The sequence below is a fragment of the Curcuma longa genome, chromosome 5 (assembly GCF_044706935.1).
Source record: "Curcuma longa cultivar G26 ecotype Majalengka, Jawa Barat chromosome 5, ITB_CL_G26_1.1, whole genome shotgun sequence".
In the NCBI taxonomy this organism is placed as follows: Eukaryota; Viridiplantae; Streptophyta; class Magnoliopsida; order Zingiberales; family Zingiberaceae; genus Curcuma; species Curcuma longa.
The window spans coordinates 3,270,141-3,281,812 of record NC_133865.1 but is presented as its reverse complement, the minus strand read 5'-3'; the positions used below and the strand labels follow the sequence as shown (position 1 = coordinate 3,281,812).

The following is an 11,672-nucleotide window of genomic DNA, read 5'->3' as shown; positions in this document are numbered from 1 at the left end:
CAACGGTCCTATACAATCGATTCCACAACCATTTATGAGGAAATAAATCGGAAAGTTGTAATTGGTCACTACTGGAAAGGGCATTGCCAACTCCTCCATTTTAGAATTCAATGAAATTAACCTCAATTGATGTAACTTAGGCTATGTTTGGGAGGAAGTGAGGATGACTCTAAGGTATAATTGAGTTGGTTACGACGGAGCAGAGTTGTTGAAGTGGGCAAAGGTCGAATATCGGTGAAACCGAGGCAATGTCCTCCTCCGTCTTGACCAATTGTAGCTTCCCGATTTACCTCCTCACAAATGGTCGTGGGGCTGACCGTGTGGAGTCATTGGGTGACGGATTCCACCTTTTTTCTGAAGGGAGGAGGTGAGGGAACGGTAAATAAGATGAAGGAGAATTTTTACCTCTATTTGAGATAGAGTGAGTTAATGAAAGGAATGAGAGAGAAGGGTAAGTTTTATCCTTGTATGCTCATGCATCGTTAAAATTTCTTACATTTCAATTTGGGGTGTAAGGAATGGGAAAGGAAACTCAAAATATTTTATTTCAATTTTATTCTATTTTAAAATATTAATTTTTAAATTAATTCATCTGTTTAGGCGCTATCGCTCCTCATAAAATACACATCTTTACCGTCAGTGTCCAACTGCTAACATTCTACAATGTCGGTGTTCATCCTCGTTGTAAATCTCTTCGAAGAGAAGATTCAAAAGGACAGAGATAGATAATCATAATTTTTTTTCTTCTCCTCCTCTAAGAATAAAAATTTATCCAAAAAGCATCCGTTATCTATTTTAGAATCTTCCATATTCCATATAATTTTACAATTTCTCATCCGTCCTCTAAATACGTTAATTTTTTAAGAAATGAAGATATTTTTATAACTTTATATATTTATAAAAAAAAATATAAATACTTTACTTCCCCTTCCTTTCCCTCTCTTCTTCTCCCCCGTTAATACTTTCTCTTCCATTCAAAGCGTTAAGCCAACCAAACTCCACTCGCCATATCTTCCTGTCGACACTCGACAGTCCGATATGAGATTGGAGTTAAACCTTGACGGTGGTTATTATAATTTATTATACCCACATTGGTAGACCACTGTAACCAAGCTTCACTGTACATCACTGTTATCCTCCCAGTCTTGTCTTTCGAAGCCCTTAAACTGAACTCAACCATCATGACCAGTCAACCGAATCCAATCCAACTTAAGTTCCCATGGCTACATTAGTCGCTGACAAACTTTTTGTGATCTATTAGAAAACACCAATACTCGGATGTTAAACAATTTTAACTAAGTTGCACTGCACTTCATAATTGTTCTCTCGGTCCCATCCCATCTTTTGTTGTTCTACAATAAAGCTCGACAGACTAACTCAGGTGAACCTCTGAACAACTTAACAGGTTCAGGTAGAAGCGGCCTTATTGTATGTCATACACAACATATCTATAATTGGTCAAAACAATTTGCTGTAAACATTTTCAAAACTCACAACAGAAATCATAGCAAGTTTTTCGGTTGTCTACCTGATTCGAGAAACTAATAAGCCCTCTATTCTTGCTAAACCATACCATTTCTACACAAAAACGTTAGTGGGTTCTCAAATTACAAACAAATTTCTCTACCACGGTAACACTAGCATAAAAATACGACACCCCTTAAATTCAAACCTTTGAATTTACAAATCAATACAGTGTGGAGGCAGCAGTTGCCGGAACAAAGCGCCTAACCTCCAAAATAATTAATGCACAACACTCGACACATGCTGCCTTGATTGTCCAATTGACCTCCGATAACTCTACTTCTTTTCCCAACCCCTTGTGGCACATTTCACAACTCCATGGTGATCAACAATGTTACAAGTCAGATTAGTTCTCCATTTCATCTGCTCTTGTAATAGACAATGCCGGCGTGATTCAACATTTCATGGCGCTGAGGCTAGTGACACTGCAAGAGGCAAGGAAGCTTTTTCACAACCAAAGGTTGGGTGGGAGACAACTTGGTATTCCAGTATAATTTACAAGTCCCACAGAAGAAAATTTGCCTAAACAAGCCGATGCTGACGAAGGACCTTTCCGAAATGTGGCTGCATCAATCTAACATACAATCCATTCTTCTGCAACAATGACTCGTGGGTGCCCTGCTCAACTATCCTACCACTATTTATAACCACAATGTTGTCCACATGCCTCATCATCGCTGCCCTATGTGCGATAAGAATGGTTGTCTTGTTCCCTATGATCAATGTGTCAAGTGCTTCCTGCACCACTCGACTTGACTCAGATTCTATTGCAGAGCTTGCCTCGTCCAACAACAGTATAGGTGCATTCTTTAGTACCACCCTAGCAATGGCAATTCTTTGCTTCTGTCCCGGAGTCAAATCAACCCCTCTCATGCCCACATGAGTGTCATAACCATGTGGCAAGCTGCTGATGAAATGGTGTGCATTTGCAATCCTTGCAGCTTCTTTCATCTCAGCTTCAGTTGCATTGTGCCTTGCATAAATTATATTCTCTCTTATGGTTGTTGAAAATATAACTGGTTCCTGTTGAACCAAGCCCATGTGGCTCCGCAACCATCTCAAGTTAAAAAGCTTAAGATCTCGTCCATCTAACAAAATTTGACCACAAACAGGGTCATAGAATCTCTCGATTAGTGATATTATTGTGCTCTTTCCAGACCCTGATACCCCCACTACTGCTACTGTTTGCCCCCCACTCACCTTAAGACTGAAGTTACTTAAAACCATCGTCTCCAGTCGTGTTGGGTAAAAGAAATCTACATTTCTGAACTCGATACTTCCATATATATTGGGAGGGCTTATACCAGCATTGTCATCTGAATCAATCTTTGGTACACGATCTATGATTTCAAAAATTGAAGTAAGAGCCTTCCGTCGCTTTAGTATGTAAGGCGCAAGACCAAATGGCTCCACCAAAGCAAAGGTTGCAAAAGTAAAGACAATGTACTCTTTAAGAGCTGTCTCTATTTTGATTCGGCCATTGTGTACTGACCTACCTGTGTACCAAAGAAGAAGCGCATTGCAGGCGAAAAGAAGGAACTGCGAGAAGCCAAAAGCAAAACCAATCGCCATTCCAAGGATGAAATTCTGTTTCCATATGGTAGAAAGATGCAATTTGTACAGCTCCATAATCTTGTTACCAGCACAAAAGGCAACAACAGTATAAATATTTCGTACTGCGTCCTCAAGGACCAAAGAGGCTTTCCTGTGCATCTCTTGAATTCCCTTTGAAAATCCAGCAAGCCACATTTTCTGCACTTACAGAAACAAAATAGTAAGGATATTATAGCAGATGCACTCACATGAATCTATAAGACTGGTAAAACAGCATTAGTATAAGCAAAAGACAATTCTGACAGCGAGAAACATGTGCGAATAGCACAAATCAATACTCATCTAATACAAGAAACTTGATGATAGTAGAGGATTGAAGAAAGCCAATGTCTATACAACTGAGTCCTCATATTCATAGCTGGATGCATGAATTAACTAAAAATAGTGCCTAGGGTAATAGAAAGATTCATTTACCTTCCAAAAGTCAATCATGAGAATTATAATGAGAAAATAGCAAAAGTTAATATACATGATCAATAAGATTCTCTTAAATTCACGCCTTTCCTTGCTCGTCATACTTTGTAACTTTTTTATCAAACAAAAAACGGGTACTTTGTAATTTGTTTTATACATATAACATTTCAGATTGAAAGATCCATCAAAACGACCTAAAAACCCTTGCAACATTGTACTTGCCCCCGTATTATTATTACAATATTCTCATGGTTTTAATCTTGGAAAACATGTGAATAATGGAGAATTTAGTAAATAAAATGACAAGAAATACAAATCTTGGAAACCATGTGAATAATGGAGAATTTAGTAAAAAAGTGACAAGTACAAAAAAGCTATCATGCTAAAGGAACACATACAAACAAAAAAAACAATTATTAAAGTCCTGTTAAAGAAGAAAACTAGCTATATTACTATTTTAAAAAATAATCATAATGTTCAAAAAACTAAGATATTATTTGTATCTAATCAGTTGGTCAGGCAACATATTTATATGTGGAAAGTTTGGGTTCCAAACGATCGAAAGTGAATCCGATCGACTAGAAGCTCTGAGTGATCGGAAGGTCTAGGTAACTAAACATTCTAATAAACATCAGACAACGTCAAGTGCTGACGTGGCAGGGATAGAGTTTGGCTCAGGGCAATCGAAAGGTCCATCAATAGTTGGATGAGATCCAATCAGCATGGAATGTGGGGTGTATCTGAACGCAAAAGTTGACAAGGGAGGAGTCTAGACGACCGGAAGCAAATTAGGTGACTGGAGATTGGATAAACACCGAGGAGATCATTGTTGGATAATGATGGATTCCGAGTGATAGACACATGATCCAATCAACCGAAACACCTTTATATAACAGACTTTGAGATAGCAACTCTTCGTTCAACACAACCTTCATTCTACACTCTCAAAGCTCTCAAAGTGTTGTTCATTTGATCCAAGAGGTATTTGGACAAGTGTTGCTGTATTCAGGACTTCCAGAGGCGATCAAGTTGTGTGTAACATTCTGTTTATTACATTTTAGCTATTATTATTATTATTACTCATGTATTATTCATTTGTGTAAGAATAGATTTGTAAGAAGTTTCTCCATCTCCGGAAGATTTTTGACAAGAAGCAAAGTAGTAGACTCACGCTGAGAAATATACCTTGGAGTAGGAACCTAAGAGTTCCGAACCATATAAAAAACTTGGTGTGCACAAGCAAAAAAAGGAAGTAAATAAGGTGACAAAAAGATTTCCTCAATCGTAATTTTCCTCTATATCCTTTGATGGAGGTAAGGAAAAGATTGGAAACTTCTCTATGTTTCCTCAATATCGTTTCCATCTGAATTGGGTGGAAATATCACATTCACATGGAATGGAACTCAAATCTCAGCTTGAAAAAATTCAGGGAAAAAAATCTATTTTTATTTATGTTTTTATTTTTTATTTTTTCTTTGACAAATTAAGTTTTAATTATTTTTTTCCTCCCTCTTTAAGGAAACATTCGGATGGAAAATATTTAACAATTTTTTCTATAAGCTTTTTTCATTATCCTCTTTCTCTCTCTATTTGTTTCCTCCTCCTTTCTTTCCCTAGTTGTTTCCTTCCTCTGGAAACAAAACCTTAAAAATACAAGCTTACACACAAATACCACTTTTACAACATCTATGATGCTCAATTGCAAAGAATATAATAAATGAAATAAATTGAATCCATTGAGATTATGAACGTACCAGCAATAACTTCCACAGATAATATTCAAAATATAAAATTGCATGCAAGATGAAAACTATATCAACTTATAATCATGAAGAAAGGAAATGAACATTTTTTTATAATCAGTTTCATACCTGTGCAACAGCAGAAACTGTTAGAATGGGAAGAGTTGCAAGTGCAACAAGTGCCACACGCCAATCTAACAGCAAACCTATAAGAAACGCTACAGCAACAGCAGCAACATCTTGTACTAATATAGAAAGGCGGTTGCTGAACGCAGCACGAACATAGGTTGCATCATTAGCTAATCGCATTGACAATGTATCTGCGCTATTCTCTTCCTCATCGAACCACTCAACCTCATTGTGTAAAATTGCTAAAAAAAGATAAAAATTAGGTCATAGAATGCATAAAAATGCAATCATGAAATGACTTTGCAAAAAGAAAAAATTACCAGAGAACATCATCCTCCTAACTCGTTCAGTCATTTTCTCCCCCATTATACCAAAGTAGAAGTGTTGCAAAAAGTTTGCAACCACTGTAATGATACCCATGCAGGCAATGATCAAGCACCACCTATTTACTTCGTTGTGAACATCAGAGATGCCTATTCTATAATAGGCTGCTACTATAAGTGCAATAGCGTAAGCAAGGAGAGGATTGAATGATCCAAAAATTGCAGCACCAATGCTTCCTAGAAGAGCATAAAGCCATTCAGCAAAACTGAGTTCCACAAGCCGCCAAAATGATGGAGGTTTCTGTTGTTGAAAGTTATTTGCCTCTTTCTTTTTAACATGCACCATATCAAATGGATTAAGTGGACGGCTGAATGTATTTGAATGAGAACGTTCATTTTTAGGGTCAGATGTGAGAAGCGGGGAAATAGGAGATTCTGGATCTGATGTTTTTGAAGATTGCCTGTTAATGGAATGAACATCTAGTTTGGGAAGCTCAGGCAATCTCATCTCTAAGCTGTCCTGTCTTTTGATAGAAGGACATTTTTCAGACACCATCCCATTTTCCACCCTTGGTTCTGGAGGTGGGCTAGGAGTCTTTGATGACTCATGTGAGTTATAATTAGCATCTTGCTGTTTACTTAAATGAAGATCTTGTCCTCTCTGAAGAGAAGGTGACTTTGACAAATTAGGAGATGATGGTTCTTGAAGACTATGTGTTCCTGATGAAGCCTTCTTAGTTTGGAGATTTGAATCTTTATAATTTCTGATGGGTGTCCTACAATATTTCACACAATAATTAATCCCTGGAAATTATTAGAGTTTGGAAGAAGTCATCTTGGACTAAAAACTAAATGACTATATAAATCTTGGAGAATAAACATGCATAAATTTCAGGTGCTTGTAGAGGCAAATGCAATATGAACACAAATCATTCACTAAAGAACAAGGAGAATGGCTTTATTTGAATACCAACATTTTCAGCAGGCAAATCACAAAATATTTCAAGTACAAAATATTTATAGGTTAACAACGTGAACTAGAGAGAAATCCTTTTTTTTTTAACTTTCGGTCTATGATAATTCAGATTTTATCAAATGAGGTGTGATTTGTAGTGAATGACTGAACACTATTGAGGCAGAAGAATGAAAGGTCTGCACTTTCTTTCACATATTGAGGACCAAGATGGAAAAGAGATAATTGTTATACACAGCAGCCACAGGATAAATTTGGCTCGGAGCTGATGTGAATGAAATTACCCACTACTCATGTGGTTTGGGTGATGACAACTACACTTTGAGCACCAGGCCCAAACAATGGGGCTATCAGTATGGTTTAAAACTTCGTACCGTTCCAATAAATTTTTGAATCTCAGTACTACCCGGCATTGACACAATGTCTCATTTGTGTTAATCATGTCGATAGGTATCATTTCATTTCAACACTTGAAATTGAGTTGTTGTTTTTTTGTGTGTGTGTAGTTTGGCTCCATGCAAGATAATGTCAAAACCATAATATTCAAAATACCCTCTTTATTTTTCTACTTTAAATTACCCTAACTTTAGATCACCTTAGCGCTGCCCAAACCTGTTACCTCATACACTCCAGCATGCAACTTGTACTCAAGTAGTTTGTAGAGTAGAGCAATTAGTATTTGTTATAGTTTCAACCTTTTTAGTTTCAGAAGTTCTTCGCATGTTTATAGCATATAGTTTTTGTCATTTCTTTTCTAAGCTAGCTAAATGATTTAGTACCACATTGTTAGTTTATCTATTAGGTATTACGTTGGGGCTGTCTTAATTCTTCAGCTGTATAGTAAATTGCATTCTCTATTCTTCTCAAGTTATTATCAAACCATGTTTATAATTTAAGCTAAGATTTCTTCTTTCCAATTCCATTAGAGGTTCGGAGGCTCATTCTGTCATGGTGACAGCCCCTGGTCTCCTGTGCCCCCTCTTCTTCATATCTCGGCTTTACTTCCAACTTTCCTTCCTCGACCACCATTTGAACAACAATCTTGCATTAGTCCTCCTACAACAACGTGCTCCTTTAGATTTGCTTGATCCTGCTGCTCCCTTGAAAGATTGAAGGCGACTTCTGTCTCATGGTGCCCCACATAAAATCCACATTCCAGCAAACTAAATTGTCTAGCTCACTGCATCCCTTGACCTTCTTAGCCTGTTTTCTGCTTCTAAGCTTCTCACTTTGTTGCCCTGTAAGTGTTCATGGAACTTGAAGAGGAGATAATTGGAGGGTCATCATCTTCTCCTACCTCCTTGCAAGGTATAGGCAACTTATGTCTCATATGTAGCAACTGAAAGAAGTTTTCCTTTCCTCCACCTCCTTCAACCCAACACGTTTACACATCACTGTGGCTTCTTGTGATGTTCTCCAACAATGTTGTAAGTGGTACAGAGATCCAAGGAAGCACCATTCTGAGAGGAATTATCGTTTTTTTTATATCAAATTTAGCTATCGGTTCTTAAACTTTCATTCAAGTTCACCTGAACAAATTAAAGGATTGATGATAGATGTATTATCGTCAAAACAAGTGAAAGGATAGAATGAATCCTCATCCATCTACCCAATGTTTAAAATATCGATCCGTGCCGGAGTTTCGGTTCCAGACTGGAACGATACAGTTTCGGTATCGTATCGTACTGTGCCGATATAGTTTCGGTATTTTTAAAATATAAAATATATTAATTAAAATAAAAAATTTAATCTAAATATTTAAAAATAAAAAATAAAATTTTTTTGATAATTTTATAGGTTTTAATAAAGCCTATTTAAATTATCCCGAATTATAACTTTGAACTATAGCTTGGAATTGATTATTAAAATCTAATTAAAACCTAAGTTTTAAAAACAAAAAAAAAAAAGAAAAATCATCGAGCGCACAGCGCGCGGCCTGTGCGGAGTGTCGCGGGGCCCCGGCAGCATCGCCGGCCCCAGGCGGCGCCTCCGGCGGCATCGCCGGCCCCAGGCGGAGCCTCCGACGGCGTCGCCGAGGCCTCGCGACGCCTCAGGAGGCGTCGCCGAGCCCGGGCGACGCCTCCGGAGGCGTTCCCCGGCCGAAACTCTTGTGTCGGCGCTGTGTCAGTGTCGGTGCCGCGGCGGAACGAAATTTTCGGGCGATACAACACGAGATTTCAATCCCTGCATCTACCCATTAACCATCTATCCTTCAGTTTATCTATCCTTCCACTAAACAAGCCCTAAGGTTGAAGATTTAATTAGACTTTAACAAACTAAGGATAAATACCCAAACCCCCCATGGGCATGGATGGATTATCCTTTGAGTAATTTTGTTTTATTTCTTGGAAAAGTCAAGAAAACAAGAGATTACAAACAGTTTGTACATTTTTCTGTCCCAAAGCAAACAAGAGCTCCCTTTCCAGGATTTATTTAAAGAGAAGAAAAGAGGGAAGAAACTTGAACTTAAAAAACTAATTGTTAAAATTTTTTAAAATAAGTAAAACTATTGATGGCTCAGATTTGAACCCTGCTGTACATGAACAAAGCCTTATGCCCTAAGGACAGATACTAATTTGAACCAAACTGGGTCAAAGATATCCTACTCCTTTTCCTTCTCTCCCTTCGTTATCTCCAAATAAAATTGAGGGAAAGAGTTATTAGGGAAATATTTTTGCCACATTGTTTCAGTCCGCATTTCCTTTCCTTGTAGGAAATACGGGTTTAGAGCATGGATTAAAATTCGTGTCATATCGGACGGCAAGGGCGAAACATCTCGTTCCGTTCGCCGACCGACATAACGACACACTAGCATGCCTCGCACGAGGCCCACAGACACGACAAATTCTTTGCGCGAGAATCCTTCTACGTCATTGGACTCTATCCCCTACTATATCATCATTTATATTTAAATAAATTTTATTTTATTTTATTATTGTTAATGAAGTCTTTTTTGATCTTCCTCTTCCTCATTTGATATACACATTTGTCGGATCGGGCCGACCACCCCCAGAGATGTGGCTACTGGGATTATCATTTTTTTGATATACACATTTGTCATAGTTTCACATCGTCTAACTGAAATATTTATTAGTCATCTAAGAATATATTCATATCATCTTAAACATATCTCCCAGACTTTTCCCTCAATAGATGCAATTTCGACTTTTTCTCTAATATTTTCATTTCTTATCATATCCATCCTTGTATGCCCATACATCCACCTTAACATCCTTATCTCTGCAATTCTCATTTTCGCTCATGTGCTCGAGTTATAATCTAACATTCAACTATATATAACATAGCAGGTCTAATCGTCATTTTATAAAACTTTCCTTTAAATATTAGAGGTACTTTACGATCAGAAAGAACATATGATGCTCTATTCCATTCCAACTATCTCACTTGTATTCTATGTAAGACATCTCTCAATCCCTCCATCCTTTTGCAAAAATGATCATAAATACTTAAAACTCTTAGTTACAAACAACTCGTCATCTCCTATCTTAACAATTGTCTCATTACGTCTAATATTATTAAACTTAAATTTCATATATTCTGTCTTTACATAGCCTAAAATCTTTCACTTCTAACATTTTCAGCCAAAATTCAAGTTTAGCATTTACTCCTTCACGTGTCTCATCTATCAAAACAATATCATTTGCAAACAACATGCACCGTAATATCATATCTTAAATGTGTCCAGTGAGTTCGTTCACGATTAGTGTAAAAAGATAGAGACCTAGAGCTCATTCTAGATGTAATTCTATCTTTATAGAAAACGTTTCAGTAAATATGCCTGAAGTCTTCACTCTTATCATTACATTCTCATATATATCCTTAATTAATTCAGCATACGCTATGCTAACACTTCTTTTTTCTAGAATTCTCTATATAATCTCTTTTAGACTCTATCGTAAGTTTTTTCTAGATCGACGAATATCATATGTAAGTCTTAGCTTCTGTTCTCAATACTTTTCAATCAGTTGTCTGACAAGATGTATAAATTCTATTGTTGACCTTTCAGACGTAAATTCAAATTGATTTTCGATCACCGTGGTCTCCTTTCTTATTCTTTTATCTATTACTCTTTTTCAAAATTTCATGATATGACTCCTTAGTTTAATACTCCTATAATTTGTACAATTTTGTACGTCTCATTTACTCTTATATAAGGAAATTAAAGTACTTACCTTCCACTGATTACATTTTTTTAGTTTTTAATATCAGATGAATAACTCTGCAAATCATTCAATACCTTGTTTCCCTAGACACTTCCATACCTCTATTAGAATATCATCTGGTCCAACTATTTTTCCATTTTACATCTCATTTAAAGTTTGTTCTACTTCTGAAGTTTGAATTTTACGATAAAAATATAAATTTCTTTATTCATTTAACCTACTTAAATTACCTAAATTAAATTGGTCACATCAATCTTCATTAAAAAGTTGATGAAAATACATCTTCCCATCACTTTTTTATTTCTTCATCATTTACTAATACCTATTGCATTAATCTTTAATACATCTTATTTGGATAAGATCTCTTATCTTCCTCTCTCTGACTTTAGCTATTATGTAAATGTCTCTTTCTCCTTTTTTATCTAATTTTCAATATAAGCATTCAAAAGTTTCATTCTTAACTTCATTCACTACTTTCTTGGTCTCTTTCTTAGCTATTATAATACCTTATAGGCTATTCGTTTTTTCTTCACTTTCTCATTCTACCATTAAAATTCTTTACTTGGTCGTGCACATCACTTTGATTCGCTGAGTACACTCTTAGCTACTATTTTCAACTTTGATATCATCTTATCCCATGTCGTATTCGAATCACCGTATATTGCTCCTAATACTTGTACTCATATCATCTCCTTAAATATGTTTTTCTTCCTATCTTTTAACTTCCACTACTTAATTCTAAGAGTTATGCATATTTTCCTTCTATTGA

At 36.4% G+C, this 11,672-nt stretch overlaps 1 protein-coding gene across 1 annotated transcript in view; it reads right to left on the bottom strand.

The window, feature by feature from the left end:
- Positions 1-1,438: 1,438 nt before the first annotated feature.
- Positions 1,439-11,672, bottom strand: part of LOC141829268 (ABC transporter B family member 6-like) — a 28,624-nt gene continuing 18,390 nt past the window's right edge. The window contains exons 9-11 of the mRNA XM_074716702.1: positions 5,744-6,522; positions 5,424-5,665; positions 1,439-3,276 (exon numbers count right to left, since the gene is read on the bottom strand). Of these exons, the coding sequence (XP_074572803.1) occupies positions 2,047-3,276; positions 5,424-5,665; positions 5,744-6,522 (2,251 nt within the window). The 3' untranslated portion in view covers positions 1,439-2,046. The remainder of the gene's footprint in view (positions 3,277-5,423; positions 5,666-5,743; positions 6,523-11,672) is intronic.